A 24,587-nucleotide genomic window follows, 5' to 3' on the forward strand; every position below is an offset into this window, starting at 1 on the left:
CACAGACAATGCCTGTCGGTCAGTTCTGTGCCTGAGTTATTTTCTGTATTTTTCTATGGTCTTAACTTCTCAAACTACAGCAGTGCATGAAGATGTCAAGAGACGACACTTTATCCGGGACCCCGATACAGATGCCCAATAGGTCCCAGCACAGTTGCCCTGATACTGAGTGCGAAGCTGTGCCTACACCTGCCTGTGCTGTCCCCAGAACACACCACAGGGGCAGTGCAGCCAGGCCCCCCGGTGCAGCCAGGATGCTCAATGCAGCCAGGCCCCCTGGTACAGCCAGGATGCTCGGTGGAGCCTGTACACAGAGAGGCAGGACCAGGGCTGGCTCATCCTCGTCCTGCTCTCACAGGAGTCCCTGGGGAGGCCCAGGAGAGGAGCTGGACAGGGAAGAACATTCCAGAAGAGGGAACACTGGGCTTCACCAAGGCTCCAGGAGAGAGAGCTTACAGCAGGTAAGGAACAGAGAGAACAGCTTGGCTAGCTAGAGAAGCAGGCAGGGGCCAGGCACCCTGTGGGGAGGGGTCTGTGAGAGGAGAGGAGGCCAGGAGGACCCGCAGAGGGTCACCACTGCCAAGGCTGGAAGCCACAGGCAACCTGGAATCAAATGGATACCACTGACCACAGAGATGTGAATGGTTTAATAACTGTCTCGTGAGCTGGATGATGAGCTCTCACATTCCACCCGCAGGCTGTGCTGTGCACCCCCCACACAGTGGTCTGAGCAGAGGCAGCGTGGGACCAGACCCTCTCCCACAGCCAGCCTGGCCAAGGTGGCACAGACCAGAGCTCTGTGCAGACAAGCACCCAGGGGTCTAAGAACACTCCCTCTCTCCAGGGGCCAGAGGGGAGAACCAAGCTGCTCGGCCCTCCTCACTCTGGCCCGCAGGAGGCCCTTCTCCTGGAGCAGCCCTCCTCCTTTCTGTCATGCCCGAGGGACACAAGGTCATCCACTGTGCTCCTGCTACATGGGCACTGCTGGGATGTGCTCCCACACCGAGTGTTCCCACCCAGGGCCTCTCCCTTCACTGCACAGGACAGCAAGGGCAGCTTGTGCTGGGAAGCACCTGAAAACCCTCAGCCAATCCCACCACAGCCCTGGGCTAAGCCCGTCTCCCAGGCCCCTCCACACAGTCTCTGAAATCTGAGGACTGGCTGGTGGCTCCTTCCCCCATTACAGTGAACTTGGCTGCAGGCCGACACCCTCCCAAGTGCCCAAGCACGGCCCCTGCCCACTTGTACAGTGAGGCCCTGGCCCAGTGTGGTGGCCCCTCAGTGAGCCGGCTGTGCCTGGCTGCCCCCAACCCCCAGACACCAGTCGGGGGCAGTTAGAGCCCTGTCAGGTCCACAATGGCCTTGATGAAGATGGCATCGTCCCGCACGTAGGAATTCTTGGCCTCCATCTTGGAGACAGGGCAGAAGAGGGGGCAGCCACTTGCGATGTTCATGTCATTGACTGGCCTCTGAAAAGAGGACGAGGTCACGTCGGGCCTGAAGGCATCAATCACGTGCTCCCGGTTATTCTGGTCGAGCAGCATTAAGGTCACCTGGAGGAGAGAGCCCCAGGGAGGGGCCACAGGTCTGTGGGCCACCTCGCTCTGGCTCCCGAAGGTCTGGACACCTGCAGGGCCACTAGCAGGAAGCCACAGGTGCCCATCCCAGGACCCAGACCAGAGGCTGAGGCCCAGCTGAGACCACGTGGTGGGCGGCCTTGCTCCTGCCGCAGCGCCCAGGCTCCCCAGCCCTCCCCAGCCCCCAGCATTCCGCTGCTCTCTGGGGAACCTGTGTCCATTCTGGCTTTTCCTGTCCACTGACATCTGGAGTCCTAGGATAAAGCTTATCACTCCTGAACTTGAATTACTATGAGGAAAATACAAAAAATAATATATCTGGCAAAGACATTTTCTTGCCAAAGAGATCAGGAAGCAGCCACTGCCCACCCATGAGGAACACTTTCCAGGGAGAACCTGAGCCTCTGTCGGGCCGTGAACCTGGATGCCCCGGGACAGACAAGGGCCTATGGGCCCTCCACACCCCTCACCCCGCCCAGCTCTGATCTGCCTCTGTGGGCTGTGAGCCTGGACAGACGAGGGCCCTCCACACCCTCACCCCGCCCAGCTCTGATCTGCCTGCTCCATAGCTATAGGGGGTGGGGGAAGTAGCAAGCCTGGGCCAAGTGTGGCAAAAGGAAGGGACCTTCTCATTCCAGCCTAGTCTCTGGATCTTCAGTTCTGCAACCAAAAATAGATTCTGATTTTCAAAATAGGCCAGGGGCAGTGGCTCACGCCTACAATCCCAGCACTTTGGGAGACCGAGGCGGGTGGATCATGAGATCAGGAGTTCGAGACCAGCATGACAACATGGTGAAACCCTCGTCTCTACTAAAAATACAAAAATTAGCTTGGCATGGTGGTGGGCGCCTGTAGTCCCAGTTACTCAGGAGGCTGAGGCAGGAAAACCGCTTGAACCCGGGAGGCAGAGGTTGCAGTAAGCTGAGCTCATACCACTGCACTCCAGCCTGGGCGACAGAGCAAGCCGCCGTCTTAAAAATAAATAAATAAATGACACCTCCGATGAAGAGGGCTCTGAAGCCGTGTACCTTCCTCTGCACAGTCGCTCCAGGGCAGGGTTTTCAAACTACTGGTCTAGATGCCCATCAACATCTAGAGTCCTGGGCTAGAGCTGGGCACCCCTGACCCTGCATTATTTTGTGCTTTGTCCCTTTGTTCATTTATTTTTTAGAGCCCGGTCTTGCTCTGTTGCACAGGCTGCAGTGCAGCAGCGTGATCTCAGCTCACTGCAGCCTCAACCTACTGGGCTCAAGCAATCCTCCTGCCTCAGCCTCCAAATAGCTGGGAATACAGGTGCACACCACCATGCACGGCTAATTTTTCTATTTTTTTTGTAGAGATGGGGTCTCACTGTGTTGCCCAGGCTGATCTCAAACTCCTGGGTTCAAGCAATCCTCCCACCTCAGCCTCCCAAAGTGCTGGGATCACAGGGATACTCCCCCACACTTGGCCTTGTGTTTTTTCTTTTTTTTTTTTTTTGAGACAGCGTCTCGCTCTGTCGCCCAGGCTGGAGTGCAGTGGCCGGATCTCAGCTCACTGCAAGCTCCGCCTCCCGGGTTTACGCCATTCTCCTGCCTCAGCCTCCCGAGTAGCTGGGACTACAGGCGCCCGCCACCTTGCCCGGCTAGTTTTTTTGGTATTTTTTAGCAGAGACGGGGTTTCACTGTGTTGGCCAGGATGGTCTTGATCTCCTGACCTCGTGATCTGCCCGTCTCGGCCTCCCAAAGTGCTGGGATTATAGGCTTGAGCCACCGCGCCCGGCCGGCCTTGTGCTTTTTTTTAAGTCATATTTATGTTTATCTCACAGGTCAGGAAGCCAGTTGCTTGTGTCACGGACCAGTGCTCAGAAATCATGGAAAGGACAGAAACTGCCAGAGCTCTCCACCGCGTGACACAGCACCACAGGGTGACGTGCCTGCTGCAGACACCTGGTCTGACGAGCCCAAGCCACCCTGTCCTGCACAACCCTGTACCACAGAAGCTGCACTGCCCAGAGGGAATCTCAGGTACGGCCCTCAGCAAAGCCTGTGGGGACGGCCTCACACCTTCTGGTTGAAGGGCCACCGCAGCAGGGCGTCATTCGGGCCCTTCATCACCACAAAGAAGAGGGACAGGTGTGTTCCTCGCCCGGTGCCGTCGCCGTTCAGGTAGATACGCAGACACATCTTGTAGCCGTACCTGCTGGTGTAGAAGGCTGTGGAGGCAGGAGGGACGCCTGGTGAGCTGACACTCAGCAAGGGTGGGGCAGGGCTCTTCCTGCCTGGCTGCCCTCCCCCAGGAACAAAAACACTCACAAAGAAACATTCAGGTTCTGGGGTGCAAAGAAAGTTTTCTTCTCAAACTATGCAGTTAAGTTTCCAATGAAAACAAATTTCATTTAAAAAAAAAAAAAAAAGTAGTAATTACAAAAATTAGAAAAAGTTTTTTTTTTTTTTTTGAGACAGAGTCTCTCTCCTGTTGCCCAGGCTAAGTGTAGAGGCACAATCTCAGCTCACTGCAACCTCCACCTCCTGGGATCAAGCGATTCTCCCGCCTCAGCCTTCTGAGTAGCTGAGATTATAGGCGCCCACCACCACACCCGGCTAATTTTTGTATTTTTAGCAGAGATGGGATTTCACCATGTTGGTCAGGCTGGTCTCCAACTCCTGACCTCAGGTGATCCACGCATGTTGGCCTTCCAAAGTGCTGGGATTACAGGTGTGAGCCACCACGCCTGGCCCAGAAAAAGCATTTTTAAGAATCCCAAATGTAACCCCTAAAACTTAAGAAGATGAGGAGAGGGCCGGACGCGGTAGCTCACGCCTGTAATCCCAGCACTTTGGGAGGCCGAGGCGGGTGGATCACGAGGTCAAGAGATTGAGACCATCCTGGCTAACATGGTGAAACCCCGTCTCTACTAAAAATACAAAAAATTAGCCGGGCGTGGTGGCGAACGCCTGTAGTCCCAGCTACTCGGGAGGCTGAGGCAGGAGAATGGCGTGAACCTGGGAGGCGGAGCTTGCAGTGAGCCGAGATTGCGCCACCGCACTCCAGCCTGGGCGACAGAGCGAGACTCCGTCTCAAAAAAAAAAAAAAGAAGATGAGTAGAGCAACACGGCAAGATCCACCAAATGCAGTGGTTGGGGCCTCGGCAGAGCTGCAGAGGGGACCCCTGACTGGCCCAGGGCTTAGGGTGGGCCCCAAGCCTGCCTCAGAAGAGGCGCTTGCTAGAGTGAACCCCGAAACAAGCAGAGTCCACTTCCTTCTCACCCAACGAGACACAGACGTGAATGATAGCCAGAATGCGGCAGAGGCTGCTTTCCAAGCCACATGACAGAACCCCGCGTGCACACGTTTGAACACAGGGACCCCACTGTGGCAGCACCAGGACCAACCCTCCCCGTCCTTGTCCTCCACCGCACGCCCTGGCCCATCCTCCCTGTCCTCGTCCTCCACACGTGCCGCACACAAACTGTGTTCACCAGCACTGCTTAAAGCAGATGTTCCACACAAACAGGTCCTCCTGCCCGAGTACCACCTCCGTGGCAGGGCCTCCACAATGCTGACCCTTCACCTCACGCTTAGTACAGAGCTCCCAGCATATACAGTCAGCTGAGCCAAGCAGCTGCAGAGGAAAGGTCGCCACCAGAAAGCAGTGCTGACTTTCACAGCCCTGGAGGAACAGGGCCACGCCCTGCAGGTTGCCCAGACTGTTCCCTCAAGTTTCCCCCAAAACAATCTGTCATTTTTCCAGTCTCAACTCCGAGAAGAAAGAGTGTGAGTTTTGTTTCCGGTCCCTGCTGAAGGCCTTGTCAAGATGCACCACACAGAACATGGCGGCCCCTCCAGATGACACTTGGGTCTCTTTCTGCCGGAGCACAGGAGCCATGGCCCCCGCTGCTCAGGGAGTTTCGCCAGGAGCGCTAGGCTAAATTCAAACAGGAAAGGTGCCTACAATGTCTCAGTCTTGATCCTAGAACCTAAGATTCTATCAGCAGGTTCACCAAGTCAGTGTAAAAATAAAGCCCACACAAGGGTGTTTTCTGAGCCATGTCAACAAAGACCACAAAGGGAGTGCCTGAGTCGGGGATGAGATGATGGCTGGGGCTGCCACGAGGTCAGCCAGGGCCTCAAGGGACAGCAGGGGGGCCACCAGTGTACTGCAGTGCCCGGAAGCACAGTCCTGGCAGGAGCCTGTGGCTGGGCGGCCACCACACAGCCCCTCTCCAGCAGCGCCCTCCAGGGGAGACCCCACGAGCAGCCTCCCAAGAGAACTCGTAGTTGGGGGGGAAAAAAAAAAAGGGAGTGTGAGAAACACCCTCCCTGAGCTCCGTGTGGAAACTGAACCTGGGAGGGGTCAGACTAGCTCGGCCCCAAGGCCCTGGGAGCCATGTCCCACCCCCACGGCTACCCCCACCCGTCCTGTCTTCCTGGGAGCTGCGATCAGGCAGGAGAGCCTGTTGATGTAATGTCTGCTTTAGAGCCATGTGCCGGAGGACCAGGCTGTGGGTGACGAGGGGCACACCCCGAGGGCAGGCAAAGCAGGAGGGCAGCCAGCCCAACCCCCCACCCCCGATCCCTACCCAACGGCACCCACGGCCCAGCCCATATTCGGCTGCCCCACTCGCCGCTCAGGGAGGCACAGCCGCTCTCGGAATCACTGGGGGTCGTATCTCAGCCTCCCTTGGGAGCCGTCCCATGTGGTCACAGGGGTGAGGGGACCCAGATGCCATGTAAACAGCAGCCGCAGTGAGGTGGGGGTCCTAGAACCACACCTGGGGAGAAGATGGCAGGTGTGCGGCCGGCTACAGCTTCCTGGCGCTTCCTGGCGAAGTCTGAGATCTTCCAGATGAAGACCCCATCGTAGGTGGATGCCTCCATCTCCAAGACCTTCTGCTCCAGGTCAGCCATCGCCAGGTCCTTGAGGCCAATGCTCCTCTCCAGCTGCTGCACCTGCCGGGTGCCAAAACCACCTTCCCTCTTACCGGAGGGGTGTGGGCACGAGTCCGCCTCCCACACCCACCGATCTCCAGCAGGACAGTGGTCCTGGGCACCCCTGGGCTCTGTGTTTCTCACGTCCACTCCCTGCACAAAAGAACCCAACCCCACCCTGGCCAAGAGTGGGGGGCTCCAAGTCCACACAGAAGCTCCTGGCCAGCAAGCGTGCTCAGAAGCCACACCAGGCCTTGCACATCCCCATGGCTGACTCTGCCCTCCCATCAGAGAAAGGAGGCTCCCGCCCACGGCCTGGTCTCTATGACCTTCCAGCGTTTGGGTCCCTCAGAGAACAGGACTCAGAAACAAAGGGGGCCAGAGCCTTCCACAGAAACCACGCTGGACTGGACTGGGGTTTGCAGATGGAGTTCTACACTGTCCAGGCTCTAAAGCTTCAGGACCTGGTAGAACCTGCTGAGGTGCAGACACTATCCCCCTTTACACTGTCCTCCTCATGGCTGGCCGCCCAGCAGGCACAGACCTTGTTACTCAGGGCTTCAATCTTGTCTTGGTCCAGCCGGTGCTGCCGGCTGCAGGCCTCGGCAGTCATGGCCACCCTCTCCACCTCCCGGTTTAGGACGCAGACAATGTTCTCAAAAGTGGCCGTCTTCTTCTCCAGGTTCTCACACCTCTGTAGCAGCTCTGACCCCGCATGGCTCTGGTCTCCCAAGAGAGGCTTTGCCTCCAGCACCGAGCTCAGGAGCATGGCCAGGTGCTCCCGCAGCCACTGTGCCTCGTGCTCTTGCTGTTTCTCACCCTCCACCTGCAGACACAGGGCAGGGAGGCTGCTGGCTCCACCCACCATTCAGCTGCCACCCGGGGACGCGGGCCTCAGAGCTGAGGAGACAGGCCAGAGCCAGAGATAGGGATGCCTGGGTGGCCTGGCCATGGCTGATCCTTCTTGTGCATGACAGACTGAAAGTCAGGTATGTTTAAAGAATATGAAGCTTGCTAGAGACCTTAGTTGCAGCCAGGCACCGTAGCTAGCAACTGTGATTCTAGCACTTCAGAAGGCCGAAGCGGGAGAATCATTTGGGCCCAGGAGTTGGAGACTAGCTGGGGCAACATGGCGAAAACCCACGTCTACAAAAATTTTTTTAAAATGAGCCGAGCATGGTGGTGTGTGCCAGTGGTTCCAGCTACTCCGGAGGCTGAGGTGGGAGGATCGCTTGAGCCCAGAAGGGTGAAGCTGCAGTAAGCCGAGATCATACTACTGCATCTCTGCCTGGCTGACACAGTGAAACCCTGTTTGGAAGAAAAGAAAAAAGGGACGGGACGGGACGAAGGGAAGAAGGCGAGGGGAAGGGAGAGGGGGAGGGACAGAAAGGAAAATAAAAGAAAAATAAAAGCAGCACACGATTTTTTAAAAAGCGACTCACGACCGGGCACGGTAGCTCATGCCTGTAATCCCAGCACTTTGGGAGGCCAAGGTGGGAGGATCACCTGAGGATGGGAGTTCGAGACCAACCTGATCAACATGGAGAAACCCTGTCTCTAATAAAAATACAAAATTAGCCGTGCGTGGTGGTGCACGCCTGTAATCCCAGCTACTCAGGAGGCTGAGGCAGGAGAATTGCTTGAACCCGGGAGGTGGAGGCTGCAGTGAGCTGAGATGGCGCCACTGCACTCTAGCCTGGGCAACAAGAGCGAAACTCTGTCTGAAAAAAAAAAAAAAAAAAACACAAAAAACCTACCCACAAGTTCCAGACAAGCCTGGCCAACATGGTGAAACCCCGTCTCTACTAAAGATACAAAAATCAGCCAGGCGTGGTGGCACATGTCTGTAATCCCAGCTACTCGGGAGCCTGAGTCAGGAGAACTGCTTGAACCCAGGAGAGGGAGGCTGCAGTGAGCCGAGATGGTGCCACTGCACTTCCAGCCTGGGCGACTAATAAATATAGAAATAGGCCAGGCGCAGTGGCTCACACCTGTAATTCCAGTACTTTGGGAGGCTGAGGTGGTCAGATCACCTGAGATCAGGAGTTTGAGACCAGCCTGGCCAACATAGTGAAACCCCATCTCTACTAAAAATACAAAAATTAGCTGGGCCTGGGGGTGTGTGCTTGTAATCCCAGCTTCCTGGGAGGCTGAGGCAGGAGAATACTTGAACCCAGGAGGTAGAGGTTACAGTGAGCCGAGATGGCGCCACTGCACTTCAGCCTGAGTGACAGAGTGAGACTCTGTCTCTAAAATAAAATAAAATAAAATAAAATAAAATAAAATAAAATAAAAATAAAAAACTACCCACAGGGGGAAGGTGAAGGGGTGGAAATTAGGCCGCCTTAAACATACCTCATTTTATAGACCTGACTTTGCAATTAAATTATTTTCAAATTTCCGCAACAAAATTTAAAAATGAGCCAGGCGTGGTCATGCCTTTAATACCAGCACTTTAGGAGGCTGAGGCAGTAGGATCACTTGAGGTCAGGAGTTCGAGACCAGCCTGGGCAACATGGTGAAACCTCGTCTCTACTAAAAGTACAAAACTTAGCTGGGCGTGGTGGTGCACAGCTGTGATCACAGCTACTTGGGCCTTTCATTACCTACTTGGGAGGCTGAGGCACAAGAATTGTTTGAACCCAGGAGGCAGAGGCTGCAGTGAGCTGAGACCATGCCACTGCACTCCAGCCTGGGCGAGAAAGCAAGACTCAGCCACAAATATAATAATAATAATAAATAATAAATAAATAAATAAATAAATAAGAAAGACACTCTTAAAAAAAACCACAGTGAAAGAAACAAATGGACTTACACGTGTACCCAGCTAGAGGCACAGCCACCCAGAGAGCAGAAGGGCATTCAAAAGACAAACAGCTGGACGAGAGCTTGCCTCGCATCTGCTCAGAGACGGGTGCTGCTGGGACCACGCCGTGTGCAGCATGGAAAAAGCAGGTCCCGGCTGAGCCTGGGGTGGGCACCAGCATGGGGAGACCCTTTGTGCAAACGGGAAGCGAGCGTCGCCACACACTCTTGCTGTGTTCGCTCTCATTCCTCAACACCAAAAGGCCCAGAAACAAGGAGCACGGTGGCGGCAGCGAGCACCACTGAGGCCCAGGTGGTCTCTAAACAACCTCCCGCATGGGAAGCCCAGGCTTCCTGGAGATGGCAGATGCCAGGTCGGAGCGGGAAACAGACAAGAACACGGAGAGGAGAAGACTATCCAACGCAGACAAAGAAAACAGTCCTTTTCACCGTTATTAGGAAGAAAACACAAGACCTAAGGCCACACAGAATCAAGTCAGCAACTGACTCTACTACAAATACCGTCAAGGCATCCCTGTCTCCAAGCAAGGAAGGTGCCCGCCCAGCGAGCTGGCCAGGGGAGGGTCTGCACCCACGGCCTGCCCCCTCCATCCATCAGGCACACACCTCAGCTGGGGGCCACCTCTGGGCCCAGTACTCCTCGAGGGTCCTGATCTCAAGGGGCTCCTGTTGTACAGGGCAAGACGGACAAGAGACAGAGACATGAGGTGCTGGCGACAGAGGGGCAGAGTCTGCAGGGGTGGAGCAGGGGGGTCCACCCGGAGAAACCCAGGCGCCTGGCCATTGTGCCAGTGTCCAAGTGCCTGGGGTGGGCACAAGTGGGCATGCCCAAGGAAGCTCAGGCCAGCGAGCAGGGCAGAGGCGATAGCCGAGGGGAGGAAAGATCACAGGAGCAGGCCGCTCTGAATGAGAAGCTGTGAGGAAGAGTTGTGATTGATTTCCAATTGTGAACACGCCAGAGCGGAAAAGAACGGGGGCCCCATAAGCGCCTGAGCCTGGGTCCCAGTGAGAGATGAGGACGACGTGGACAGGGCAGTGACGGCTGGGGGGATGGGGGGTCCAGGTGTGCAGGAACCATTTGAGGGCAGACGAGATCTCTGTCAGCCTGAATGTGAAGTGTGAGGCGAGAGGAGGGGCCCGAGTGCCTGCTGGTGGCGGAGGGCTTGGCGAGAGCCGCTGGGTTAGAGTGCTGCCCTTTTCTGTGTGAGATGGGGGCAGGGAGACGGCAGCCAAGAAGTGGTCGTGGCGAGCTGGCCGGGTACATCTGAGATGTGCACTCAACACCCAGGGAGGCTCAAGGCGACAGGTGGGCACACGCATTGGGCATCCTCAGAGACAGGTGGCAGTCAAAGCCAGGCACTACAATGCCACCAGGAGGATGGGAGTGGACAGGGCTGCCAGCCCAGAGACCAAGCTGGGGACACTCAGCCGGGGTGGGAGGCAGTGCTGCAGAGGAGGCTGAGGAGCAGCCGGAAGGAACCCAGGAAGCGCTGGGCTGGAGGCAGTGAAGACTACGCCCAACCTCAGACCCCCAGACTCACCGTCTCGAGGCAGCCGATGGCGTGGAATCTGCAAGGGACTCGACACTTGCCACAAGTCTTGACGTGGTCCTGAAACTACAAGGGAATGGCGTCACACTGCCACCTTTCTCTGTTCTGATGCATTTCAGCACTTCCACACAGACCACAGTGATTTACACAGAGGGTTACATGACCTGCCCCATTGGCCTCTTCACTCTCACACCGAATGAAACCCAACAGCCCATTTCCAAAGCAACATGTGCACACACCCGTGCACACACCTGTGTGAACATGCACACTGTGCCAGTAACTGAGATGGGCAAGCGTTTCGGGACACCTGTGGAGACCCCAGCTTGTGTGTCACATGGCACGCCTGTCCTTCTATCACAGTCCACAGGACATGCAGTGCTGAGGCCCCAGGGCCTAGGTTCAAAACCCAGAGACAAACACCCACTGCTCACCTGGTGCGCGGTGGTGCAGGATGACACGGACACAACATGAAGCAAAACGTAAAATCCAGAAAGGGGCCAAGTGCACACAGACACTCACATATGACACGAGCATCGAACCAGGGAAGAAACAGAGCCCAACACTGTGGTATCTGACACTGGTCTAAGGATGTGGGAACAGCCCGAGGAAAAACATGAAACCCAAGTCCCTCCTCCATTGCCCAGGTGACATGGCAGGTGTGTCGCAGCCCTGGGTGTGAGAGAATCAAACCCACAAACACCAGACGCAGCACAGGATTCCCACATACCCAGGACGAGGGAAACGGCCCTAACTGTGAATCAGTTTCCAGAAACAATAACATAAGAACCTTGCACAATTCCCCCCAAAACAAACAAAAAACCAAAAACACCATTAAGTGGGTAGGAGTCATAAACAGCAAGAGAAGCACAGATGTGCTCGGTCACACCACAGCTTGGGAAGTGCCCGTCAGAAGCCCCTGGAGACTCTGCTGTTTCTTGCCACCCATAGGAGGTTGGTCTCAGGGTCCCTGAAACCCAAGGATGCTCGTCCCTGATGGAAGACGGCAGAGTGTTTGCACAGAGCCTAAGCACACCCTCCCTTACACCTTAAATCAGCTCTCGGTGATTCACGACCAATACAACGTGAACGCTGTGTCAATAAAAAACATCCAGCCGGGCGCGGTGGCTCAAGCCTATAATCCCAGCACTTTGGGAGGCCGAGACGGGTGGATCACAAGGTCAGGAGATCGAGACCATCCTGGCTAACATGGTAAAACCCTGTCTCTACTAAAAAATACAAAAAAAAACTAGCTGGGCGAGGTGGCAGGCACCTGTAGTCCCAGCTACTCAGGAGCCTGAGGCAGGAGAATGGTGTAAACCTGGGAGGCAGAGCTTGCAGTGAGCCGAGATCGCGCCACTGCACTCCAGCCTGGGTGACAGCGAGACTCCATCTCGAAAAAAAATAAAAAATAAAAAATAAATAAAAATAAAAAACATCCACGCCTATTCCATGCATTTTTCCCTGAACATTTCCAGTCTACAGTTGGCTGGATCCATGGTGTGGACCCGTGACATAGAGGACTGATGTGTTTCTCACACGTCACAGTGGCAATGGTGCTCCCACAATGCTTATGGAAATGCAAATTTCTGAACTACCGCACAGTGTTGCGCACGGGAAGCCTGACATATTTCCCTGTGAGGTCTCAGAATGCACTTTTTTTTTTGCAGTTTTCGCTTTAGTGCCATGTAACCATTTTACAAAATTACAAAAGTTTTTTTTTTTTTTTTTTTTTGAGACACAGTTTCTCTCTTGTTGCCCAGTCTGGAGTATAATGGCACAATTTCAGCTCACTGCAACCTCTGCCTGCCAGGTTCAAGTGATTCTCCTGCCTCAGCCTCCCGAGTAGCTGGGATTACAGGCATGTGCCACCATGCCTGGTTAATTTTTGTATTTTTAGTAGAGACGGGGTTTCACAATGTTGGTCAGGCTGGTCTCGAATTCCTGACCTCAGGTGATTCTCCCACCTCGGTCTCCCAAAGTGCTAGGATTACAGGTGTGAGCTGCTGCGCCCAGCCCTTTTTTTGCGGGGGGAGGCGGGGACAGAGTTTCCGCTCTTGTTGCCCAGGCTGGAGTGCAGTGGCTTGATCTCAGCTCACCACAACCTCCGCCTCCGAGGTTCAAGCGATTCTCCTGCTTCAGCCTCCCGAGTAGCTGGGATGACAGGTGTGCGCCACCACACCCGACTAATTCGGTATTTTTAGTAGAGACGGGGTTTCTGCATTTTGGTCAGGCTGGTCTCAAACTCCTGAGCTCAGGTGATCTGCTCACCTCCGCCTCTCAAAGGGCTGGGATAACAGGCGTGAGCCACCGCGCCCGGCCCTTTTTTTCTTTTTTAAGAGCAATCTTTAAAACTCAAAGCAAAATGAAACAAATGTGCCTCCGTGGCATACTGAGACAGCCGCCTGCCCAGAGATGCTGCTTCGAATGACTTATCACACAGCAACTCAATACAGACTCTAAAAGCAAAGAGAACTAGAAAGAGAACTTCGTCATCATATAATTCGCCATGGATCACAGTCAGTGCTACTGACACTGTTCTTATGTACAGCAATGTCAACAGGAACCATGACTTTCTGTAGAAAGGAGACAGCAACATGGAAGTTGGGTAAGAATCTGAAATGCAAACATCAGTGTGAACCCACAATATATTTTCTCTTAAAATAAAGCAAGGATCCCTGTGCTGTCACTGAAGTATTTTCGGATGAAACGCTGGGCTGCAGGAAGAAGTGGAGGCAGGAATGAAACAGAACTGGCACTGGACACCCCCCATCTTGAGCTGCAGCAGGGCCCCAAGTTCTAACACACTCTCTTTCCTCTGTCCAGGCTCAGAAATTTCCACCACAGGAAGCTGACGGAGAAGAGGCCAGGAATCTGGCGTGTGTGCAGCATGCTGGGAATGGGGGTGGGAGCGCCCAGGGAGGGTAGGTGTGAGAGAAGGCACTGCTGGAAACGAGGAGAGACAAGTCCCCCCAGACTGCCCACCTGGGCCATCCATGGAGCTGAAAGCCAGCTGGGTGCCTGGCCTCTGTAAGCCTCAATTTCCTCATCTGATAAAGGGTGCCCTAGGTTCCTGTGAAGGCGAGACGGCAACCCCCAGGCCCCCAGGAAACGCTAAACACCGCCCGCCCATGGTTCCTGCCAGTGTCATCATGAAGGGGCAAACACCTCATCAAACAAAAGGTGTCCGTGACTGCCGAGGCTTCTGGGCTGTTCGGCCATGAGGCCCAGGCCCACTTCTGTCCAGCGAGCCCCACAGGCCAGCCTCCAAAGGACCAGGTCCCAACACACACCGCCCCATGCTTGGCTCAGCCCTGCACATGTCCCAGGCAGCGGTGAGGAACCCAACCAAGCCCTGAGAGCGTGGCCACCAAGAGAGGCTCCAGCAAAACCAGCAAAGATGGAGAGGAGGGGCTGGGAGGACGAGTCACAGCCTGAAGGGAGGCAGCTCTGGTGCCTCTGCACAGCTCTGACTGATAGACAGCAGGCCAATAGTTTACATCGTCAAAGAACAAAAGCAAATCTTTAAAAAAACCTCACATTTTAAAAGAACCCGAAGCAAATGAACTACATACCACATCTACCATAAACTCAAAGAAAAAATGTATTCCAATTGACCTCAGAACATGGTATGTAGACCCTATGTCTTGGTAAGATGTACTTCTAAGAACAAAAAGAGCTGTGAAGAAACAGGTGGCCTCATCACCAGAAGTCACGTTGCTGGTTTTTGTTTACTGTTTTTTTGAGATGGAGTCTCACTCTGTGGCCCAGGCTGGAGTGCACTGGTGCGATCTTGGCTTATAGCAACCTGTGCCTCCCGGGTTCAAGTGATTCTCCTGTCTCAGCTTCCCAAGTAGCTGGGATTACAGGAGTGCCTGCGCCACCACACCTGGCTAATTTCTGTATTTTTAATAGAGAAGTGGTTTTGCCATGTTGGCCAGGCTGGTTTTGATCTCCTGACCTCAGGTGATCCACCGGCCTTGGCCTCCCAAAGTGCTGGGATTGCAGGCATGAGCTACCACACCCGGCCTTGCCTTCTTCTTTTAGACAGGCGTTCACTCTGTCACCCAGGCTGGAGTGCAGTGGTGCGATCTCAGCTCACTGCAACCTCCACCTCCTGGGTTCAAGCAATTTTCGCACCTCAGCCTCCCAAGGAGCTGGGACTAGAGGTGTGCAACACAATGCCCAACTAATTTTTGTATTTTCAGTAGAGACGGAGTTTCACCATGTTGGCCGGGCTGGTCTCGAACTGGCCTCAAGTGATCCTCCCGCCTCAGTCTCCCAGTGTGAGCTTCAGTCTCCAGGTGAAGGGAAAGGAGCTTATAGGCGTGAGCCACCACGCTCAGCAGGTGTTTTTAAATTTTAAACCTACTGTATATATAACATAAAGTAAATATGTTACCAGTGTTAGGAACCAAGATTTGCAACATGAAAAAAAGATAAGAGAGGCGGGGCACAGTGGCTCACACCTGTAATCCCAGCAGTTTGGGAGGCTGAGGTGGGTGGATCACAAGGTCAGGAGATTGAGACCATCCTGGCCAAAAAGGTGAAACCCCATCTGTATTAAAAATACAAAAACAGGCCGGGCGCGGTGGCTCAAGCCTGTAATCCCAGCACTTTGGGAGGCCAAGACGGGCGGATCACGAGGTCAGGAGTTCGAGACCATCCTGGCTAACACGGTGCAACCCCGTCTCTACTAAAAAAAAAACACAAAAAGCTAGCCAGGCGAGGTGGCGGGCGCCTGTAGTCCCAGCTACTCGGGAGGCTGAGGCAGGAGAATGGCGTAAACCCAGGAGGCGGAGCTTGCAGTGAGCTGAGATCCGGCCACTGCACTACAGCCCGGGCGACAGAGCGAGACTCCGTCTCAAAAAAAAAAAAAAAAAAATACAAAAACAAAATTAGCTGGGCTTGGTGGTGGGCATTTATAGTCCAAACTACTCGGGAGGCAAAAAAAAAAAAAAAGACGGGATGAAAACGCACCATGCGCGCAGAAAGCCAGGTGTTCACAGTGATGGGGACAAAGTCCACCAGACACCACTGTGCTGCCTGGGCGACCGTCCTTTTTTTTTTTTTTTTTTTTTGAGATGGAGTCTGGCTCTGTCGCCCAGGCTGGAGTGCAGTGGCCAGATCTCAGCTCACTGCAAGCTCCGCCTCCCGGGTTTATGCCGTTCTCCTGCCTCAGCCTCCCGAGTAGCTGGGACTACAGGCGCCTGCCACCTCGCCCGGCTAGTTTTTTGTATTTTTTAGTGGAGACGGGGTTTCACTGTGTTAGCCAGGATGGTCTGGATCTCCTGACCTTGTGATCCGCCCGTCTCGGCCTCCCAAAGTGCTGGGATTACAGGTTTGAGCCACCGCGCCCGGCCATGGGCGACTGTCTTTGTCTTTTACTCTGGAAACAAAGTCTCAAGGAAAGAATCACCTCCTGACTCCTCCGTAAATCCCCTCAGGACAGACAAGGGCTGACGCAGACCAGGGCACGCACAGAGGGCGCCTCTCAGAGGCACCTCCAGGCCCTACCAGCAGGAGACACAGCCTTGCAGACACGGGCCCCAGGCAGGCGTCCTGGCCTCTGAAGGGGGCATGGCAGCAGCCACAGCCTCTATGGCGCTCCGACGAGACAAACCCCCCATCAAGCTTCGAGTGTGAGCTTCAGTCTCCAGGCGAAGGCAAAGGAGCTTTCAGACAGCGCTTGGCCAAGCTCACAGCGTGGGACATTTCACAGACAAGTGGACAAAGGTGAGGAGATAGCCCCGTCCCATCCCCCAGCCCCACCCGGTTCAGGACTTGGGCTGTGACCCGTATTTAAACAGAAGCAAACCAGAAAGACAGGCACACACCTGTCGGGCTGAGCTTGCGGGCGGGCCCGGCCAGCCTGACCCCTCCTGTAGCTGCCCAGATGGGGACTGCCACCTGTGAGGCCTCCACATCCGACCTCTGACACACAGAGCAGGTGCCACCTCCCCTTCCAGAGCTTCAGCCTCTCTGGACAAGCTACCCTCACCTCCAATAAGGGAGGCAGTCTGGGAAAACGTCTCCATGTGTATTATTTCCCAGCTTCCTTTCCTAAAGGTGTCATCTGCAGCAGTTAACTCTTAACTGGGCGAGAAGCCATTTTCCTGACAAAGTAAGGATGCCAGGGACGAGGTTCTGCCAGGCGACGCACCAACATTTCACTGCTGTGGCGGCAGACCAGACTAGGGCGCCCAGTCTCCACCCTGGCTGCTTGCTGTAAACACTCAGCATCAAAGTCAGTACCAACATTTCTTGTAAGCAGCACATGGAGGGCTATGAGAACTTTAATGTTCCATTTTCAGGATAACTGGGAAGTGACTTGCCCAAAAGTAAGCAGCTGTGTACACTGGAGGATGAAGAAGAGGGCTCGGGACTCAGCCACCTGGCCCCTAGTCCACTCAGGAGAGCAGCCCCCAGTCCACTCAGGAGATCAGCCGCCACCGTGAACGCATCCATGACCCAACGTTACAGGGGCTTTGCACTGCGGTTCCTTTGGGCACAAAGGTCATAACCTGCCCCCCCACCCCACGGGACCCTCACGGCCAACACATGGGCCCCGCCCCGCGGTCCTCAGAGGACATGAAGGACACTCACCTTCTCCCGGGGGATCTTTTTCTTGCCGCAGCCATCACAAGTCAAGGGGAACTTGGGGCAGACCTCGTGGTGCGCCTTCAAAAGAAGCGATCAGGAGCATGAGGGTGGACGTCAACGCCAGGCATGGGTGGCAAGTGGGGGTGGAGGGTGGCACACAGTGCTTGGGCTGAGTAGCGCTGAGGGGCTGCAGGAGCACGTGGTCACCCTCGAGCCTCACAGGACGGCGCTCCTCCCAGGCATGATCCTGCCAACACCACCCAGGAGCCTCGGAGATCTTAACGTTTTCTTTGTTCTGACAGCTCCAGGGCAATGCGAGGGAGACCCAAGCCACCAGAGGAGAGTCGGAAGCCACGTGAAACAAAGGCCCCCGTGAAGATGGGGAAACGCTGCTCCCGCCAGGAGGGGAGGCCGGTGGGAGGGTCTGGCGGATGGACTGGGCTGGCTGCGTGCGGGACATCTCCAAGATAGACCCTGATGTGCCACTGCGGAGGGCCTGGCGCCCCAGATGTGTTCTGGTCAGGCCCGTCCATCTGACAGTTTACACGAAGTGGGGACAGGTCAGCGAAGTGGGGCTCCTGAAGTACAAGAGCCCAGGAAAAAAGATGCCAGGGCCCCAGAGGCAGGGAGAGACCTGAAGACATTTCCACCAAAGGCAAGAACCCTGTGTGGATCGTGATCCAAATACACCAAGGCAAAGACAGACAACAGGGATGCAGACACAGGCTGCAGGCCATGTGGACAGTCACAGCTACAGCTCAGACACGGCGCTAGCGACTGTAGCTCTGTGCACCGCAGAAGTGCGTTCTCACCAATGCTTCGGGTAAACACGAAGTCACACTTGAGCAACTGTCTCGTGGGCAACGCCCAGGCCTGGCGAGGACGGACACATACCCACCGCTGCACTCTCTACCTGATGCATGTAGACTTTTCTAAGACAAAAATGCTTTTTCTTTTAAACTTTTTTTCTTTTTTTTTGAGACGGAGTCTCACTCTGTTGCCCAGGTTAGTGTACAGTGGCGCAGTCTCTGCTCACTGCAACCTCTCTCCTGGGTTCAAGCAATTCTCCTGCCTCAGCCTCCTGAGTAGCTGGGACTATAAGTGCCCACCACCACGCCTGGCTAATTTTTTTTGTATTTTTAGCAGAGACGGGGTTTCACCGTGTTAGCTAGGATGGTCTCGATCTCCTGACCTCGTGATCTGCCTGCCTCGGGCTCCCAAAGTGCTGGGATCACAGGCGCGAGACACCGCGCCTGGCCATGCCTGGCTAATTTTTGGTATTTTTAGTAAAGAAAGGGTTTCTTTTTTTTTTTTTTTGAGACGGAGTCTCGCTCTGTCGCCCAGGCTGGAGTGCAGTGGCGCGATCTCGGCTCACTGCAGGCTCCGCCTCCCGGGTTCACGCCATTCTCCTGCCTCAGCCTCCCAAGTAGCTGGGACTACAGGCGCCCGCCATCTCGCCCGGCTAATTTTTTGTATTTTTTAGTAGAGACGGGGTTTCACCGTGTTAGCCAGGATGGTCTCGATCTCCTGACCTCGTGATCCACCCGTCTCGGCCTCCCAAAGTGCTGGGATTACAGGCTTGAGCCACCGCGCCCGGCCTAGTAAAGAAAGGGTTTCACCATGTTGGCCAGGCTGGTCTCAAACTCCTGACCTCGTGATCCACCCACCTCAGCCTCCCAAAGCACTGGGATGACAGGCATGAGCCACCGTGCCTAGCTTACAAAAATGTTTTTGAAAGGCCTCGGCATTAACTTTACACCCATTCCCAGTTCTGCCAAGAAACATCCACCTGCATGTCTCCAGGGAAAGGGCCGAGGTGGGGAACGAATGCAAAGGGGCCAACGCAGCCCTAGTGGCCAGCACGCAGCTCCCCAGCTCAGCCCCGCACGGCTGCAGTCACACAGGTTGCTGCTCTACCGCACGCACCTTCCCGTCTGCCCCGCAGCAGGGCGCCCGGCAATGCCGGCAGCTCAGGCTTCTCTCTGGGCACTCGTGCTCCAGGTGGTGCTCCTTTTCACCCAGGCGGACCAGGCCTTTGCATGCAGGACATTCGGTCAGCATGAGCGGGCAGCGGCCTTCGTGGCAGCTCTGGCAACAAAAGGAGAAAGTGTCAGTAGAATTCGCGTGGGACATTCAGAGAGCCACAGCTTCACCGGAGGACACCAGGCGATACAGTGCCGGTTTGGTGTCTGCATGCGGGTCCTGGGTGCCATCCTCCCTGCCTGTCCTGGGGGCGCCCTCTGCAGGTAGCTCTCAGGGCTCCCACAGGTGGCAGGGCAGGAGGAGATTGGTGTCCTCGTCTCCACTCTCTCCGCCCCACCCTGAGCTGAGGAGATGCTCTGCCACGGGGGTCTGTGTGTGGATGCCTTGTCACCGCCAGGCTCCCCTATCTGCCCCCTCAAACAGCCAAGTGCACAATCCCTGCTCTGCACCAGCAGGTCCCTGCCACACACACCAGCTCCTAACCGAGAAAGGAGGCCACGCTCTTGCTCTGATAACCAAGCAGAACACGGTCCAGGCTGAGTCTTGCCAGTCGCAGCCCCATTCTCACTGTAGGTGGGAGGTGTGAAGGGGCAGGGAACACGCACGGGAGATAGCATGAGGGCAGGTGGCCTCTGCCTCCAGCACCAGGAAGCCAGCAAAGGCCTGAGGCACAAGCCCACCAGGCCAAGGTGCCAGGAGCTAGGCCTGGGACAGGCTGGTTCTAGCTGCACAGCACGTGCATTGGAAAGGGCCTAAGCTACAAGGAAGACAGGCGAGGGCCAGTGACACACAGGAAGGTCACTCAGGAGCCCACACGTTCCCACACACTGAGCCACCCATGAGCTGGGCAGAGGCCCTGCCCTCCTGGAGCTGACAACCTGATAGAGTGACCTCTGGAGCCAGAACACCAGGGAAGGCAGGCAGTGGAGGCAGGGCCGGGAAGACACCACAAGATGCAGTCTAGGGAGGCAGGAGCCGGTGCTGCAGGCTAAGTGTCAGGCGAGGCAGAGGACTGTGGACGTCCACAGATGGCCAGGGCGGCAAGGGAAAAGGACACAGAGGGAAAGGAGGCCGCGCCAGCTCCTTGCCACACCCAAGCCAAGAAGAATCTAGAATGTAGGATGCAGAACCCAGCCACCTCTCTGGCCCACTGCTGCCCCAGGCAGGGCTTCCTGGACCATTTTGAGGGCTCTGCCCGGATGTGAGGGGTCGGGACAGCAAGGTGACGGGACGTGGCTGAACCCTCCCAGGACTGCCTGGCAGCCGCGCTTCTCACAGACTCTAAGGTTGGGAAGCCGCGTGGTCACAGGAGGAAGAACGCCCGGGGTGGCAGGCACCACCAAGGTGCTAGGGGAAGGGGAGAGAGGGCCAGACGCAGGACGTGTCTGGGGAGCCACGTGGACCTGCTGGCAGACTCAATGTGCTGCTCACAGGGACACAGAGAAGTCAAGAAGGACTCTCAGGCCTCTGGCCCAAGCCACAGGAGGTCCCGCCTGCCTCCATAAGGGGCCGGTGAGGTGTGGAAATAAAACTAAACAAGGCTTTTTGTTTTGTTTTTTTGAGACAGGGTCTCACTTTGTCACTGATATGGTGTGGCTGTGTCCCCACTCAAATCTCATCTTGAACTGCAGTGCCCATAATGCCCCCGTGTTGTACGAGGGGCCCGCTGGGAGGTCACTGAATCATGGGACGGGTTTTTCCTGTGCTGCTCTCATGACCGTGAGTAAGTCTCATGGCATCTGATGGTTTTATAAAGGGCAGTTCCCCTGCACATGCTCTCTTGCCTGCCGCCATGTGAGACGTGCCTTTCCCCCCCTTTGCCTTCTTCCATGATTGTGAGGCCTCCCTAGTCATGTGGAACTGTAAGTCCATTCAACCTCTTTTTCTTTATAAACTACCCAGTCTCGGGTATATCTTCATAGTAGTATGAAAAATGGACTGATACGGTCAACTAGGCTGGAGTGCAGGGGTGAGAATATAGGTCACTGCAGCCTTGACCACAGCCCCCACATAGCTAGGACTACAGGTACACACCACCACACCCAGCGAAATTTCTTTGTATTTTTGGTAGAGCCATCTTGTGTGTTTTTTTTTTTTTTTTTTGAAATGGAGTCTTGCTCTGTCGCCCAGGCTGGAGTGCAGTGGCCAAATCTCAGCTCACTGCAAGCTCCGCCTCCCGGGTCCACGCCATTCTCTGGCCTCAGCCTCCTGAGTAGCTGGGACTACAGGTACCTGCCACCACGCCCAGCTAGTTTTTTGCATTTTTTTTAGTAGAGACGGGGTTTCACCATGTTAGCCAGAATGGTCTCGATCTCCTGACTTCGTGATCCGCCCGTCTTGGCCTCCCAAAGTGCTGGGATTACAGGCTTGAGCCACCGTGCCCAGCCATTTTTTTGTATTTTTAGTCGAGACAGGGTTTCACTGTGTTAGCCAGGATGTTCTCAATGTCCTGACCTTGTGATCCACCTGCCGCAGCCTCCCAAAGTGCTGGGATTACAGGCGTGAGCCACCGCACCCAGCGGTAGAGCCGTCTTGCCCAGGCTGGTCTTGAACACCTGAGCTCAAGCAATCTGCCCACCTAAGCCTCCCAAAGTACTGGGATTATAGGCATGAACCACTGTGCCCAGTCAGATTTAAACACATCTTTTGAGAGAAGTCTGCTATGACTAGGAATAGAGAAAGGGAATGGAAGTCAAAGGAACATGGAGTTGAAAATCTGCTAAGTTTCTTGAATCATGATAAACATAAAATGCATCATCTTAACCATTTTTAAGTGCACAGTTCTGTAGTATTAAGTACATTTCACTGATGTTACGTAACCATCACCACCATCTACCTCCACAACCCTTTCCATTGTAGAAACCTGAAACCCTATCCCTGGTAAACCCTAACTCCCCATTCCCCTCCTCCAGCCCCCAGCACCATCCCCTGGCTCTGAATTTGACCACTCCGGGGACTCTGTCAGTGAATTCATGCAGTATTTATCTTCCTGTGCCTGGCTTAGCTCACTGAGCACAACCCTAAGTTTTGGGACAGGAGAGACTACAGCACATTCTGTACCGATGGGCGCAGCCCGGAGAGAGGAGGACAACGTGCTGAGAGGAGGGTTCCCAAGAGGCCAGGACAGCAGAGGACCTGGCTGCAGGGCCCTTCATGGGGTGGGGAGTGGGGGTCAGCAGCTCCATGGAAAGCTGGCTACAGCTCAGAAGCCCCACATGAATCAGGAAAGGGTTAATGACACCTCCCCGGAGCGGGGAGACCCTGCTCTGGACAGCACAGGCACTTGGGCTGGCTTCCCTTCAACCTTCCTGGGGAGTGTTCCTCCCAAACCTTCACACAGATGCTGAAACTGCTCCTCAGAGGCGCCCCGGGGTACATGGGCCCAGCCCTCCAAGACCTCCTGTAGCACTGGTCCAAGCTAAGCCTGCTAAAGGAACCAACTCCCTGAACCCGACAGGGCCTTGCACTCTGCTACCCACTGACGGGACAAGACCCGGCCTCGGCCGCACTAGTGTGTAACACGCCACCATCAAGCTGAGTCAAAGAGGAGTCTCAACAACTATTATGGCTTACGAAACAACTATTATGGCTTACGAAACATAAAAACGAATGCACAAATAGTCAGTGTTCTTAGATTTAATTAAAAGACTGTTCTTTAGGCCAGGCACGGTGGCTCACGCCTGTGATCCCAGCACTCTGGGAGGCCGAGGCAGGTTGATCATGAGGTCAGGAGATGTGAGACCATCCTGGCCAGTAAAGTGAAACCCCGCTTCTACTAAAAATACAAAAAATCAGCCAGGCGTGGTGGCGAGCGCCTGTAGTCCCAGTTACTCAGGAGGCTGAGGCAGGAGAATGATGTGAACCCAGGAGGCGGAGCTTGCAGTGAGCCAAGATTGAGCCACTGCACTCCAGCCTGGGTAACAGAGCGAGACTCCATCTCAAAAAAATAAATAAACAAAAAGTAAAAATAAAAAAGACTGTTCTTTAAAACATAATAAAATGGCTGGGCACAGTGGGTTCCCACCTGTAATCCCAGCACTTTAGGAGGCCAAAGTGGGAGGATCACTTGAGCCCAGGAGTTCGAGGCTGCAGCGAGCTAGGATTCCATCACTACATGCTAGCCTGGGCAACAGAGCAAGACTCTATCTCTAAAAATAATAATAATAATAAAATGCTCATAGATGAAATGATATGATATCTTCGTTTGCTTTAAAATAAGCCAGAAAAGAAAAAAATATGTGTCGGGGTTGAAGGGCTGGAAGAAGGCTGGCGAAGGCTGACTGGTGCTGTGGGGCAGCGTGCAGGCCTGTGGGGCAGCAGCATGCCTCTATTCTCAGCCTCACTGCTCAGATGCGCTGCATGCTTGAAATGTCAAAAATAAAATCTTTCTTGACTGGGCATGGTGGCTCACACCTGTAATTCCAGCACTTTGGGAGACCGAGGCGGGCGGATCACAAAGTCAGGAGATCGAGACCATCCTGGCTAACATGGTGAAACCCCCGTCTCTACTAAAAATACAAAAAAATTAGCTGGGCGTTGTGGCAGGTGCCTGTAGTCCCAGCTACTTGGGAGGCGGAGCCAGGAGAATGGCGTGAACCCAGGAGGGGGAGCTTGCAGTGAACCGAGATTGGGCCACTGCACTCCAGCCTGGGTGACACAGCAAGACTGCGTCTCAAAAAAAAAGAAAAAAAAAACACCTTTCTCTTGGGACTTGGTACTTGAAATCCCCAGTGGGACCAGGGATGTCCTGCAGCAGATACATCTACACCAGCACCATCTGTCTCCGTCTTCTCCCCACTCACAGCGGGCACAGTTAAAAAAAATCATTATTTATTCAGCCAGAATTCAAACCAAACATTTGATGCAAATACAGTCGTCATCCCTCTGAATGTCACTAGAATGTCCATGAGGCTGAGCATACTTGGCTTTTCCTGGCCTTTCCGCTGCTCATGCAGCCAGTCTGTGTCCTCTCTGGAAAGTCTCCCTGCACCCCCACCACCCAGCTGCCAGAACGAGTAGCTCCAGGGGCCTGCTGGGGAATTCAGCTCCGCTTTTAGCACTCGGCAAGCACTCCATCAACGTTTACCTAAAGTTTTAAAAATCATTCGATTTGGCCAGGTGCAGTGGCTTATGCCAGTAA

At 54.8% G+C, this 24,587-nt stretch overlaps 1 protein-coding gene across 10 annotated transcripts in view; it reads right to left on the minus strand.

Moving 5' to 3' along the window:
• Nucleotides 1-624: 624 nt before the first annotated feature.
• TRAF2 (TNF receptor associated factor 2) overlaps nt 625-24,587 on the minus strand; it is a 46,330-nt gene continuing 22,367 nt past the window's right edge. For 9 of the 10 annotated variants that reach the window (XM_023227571.3, XM_023227567.3, XM_031933993.1 and 6 more), the window contains 7 exons: nt 19,391-19,552; nt 17,468-17,542; nt 10,856-10,930; nt 7,033-7,314; nt 6,332-6,509; nt 3,623-3,771; nt 625-1,553 (listed from right to left, as the gene is read on the minus strand). In XM_023227571.3, coding sequence (XP_023083339.1) covers nt 1,335-1,553; nt 3,623-3,771; nt 6,332-6,509; nt 7,033-7,314; nt 10,856-10,930; nt 17,468-17,542; nt 19,391-19,552 — 1,140 coding nt within the window. In that variant the 3' untranslated portion in view covers nt 625-1,334. The other variant, XM_023227568.1, reaches the window with a different exon arrangement.

This window comes from Piliocolobus tephrosceles, chromosome 14, assembly GCF_002776525.5.
Source record: "Piliocolobus tephrosceles isolate RC106 chromosome 14, ASM277652v3, whole genome shotgun sequence".
Lineage (NCBI taxonomy): Eukaryota > Metazoa > Chordata > Mammalia > Primates > Cercopithecidae > Piliocolobus > Piliocolobus tephrosceles.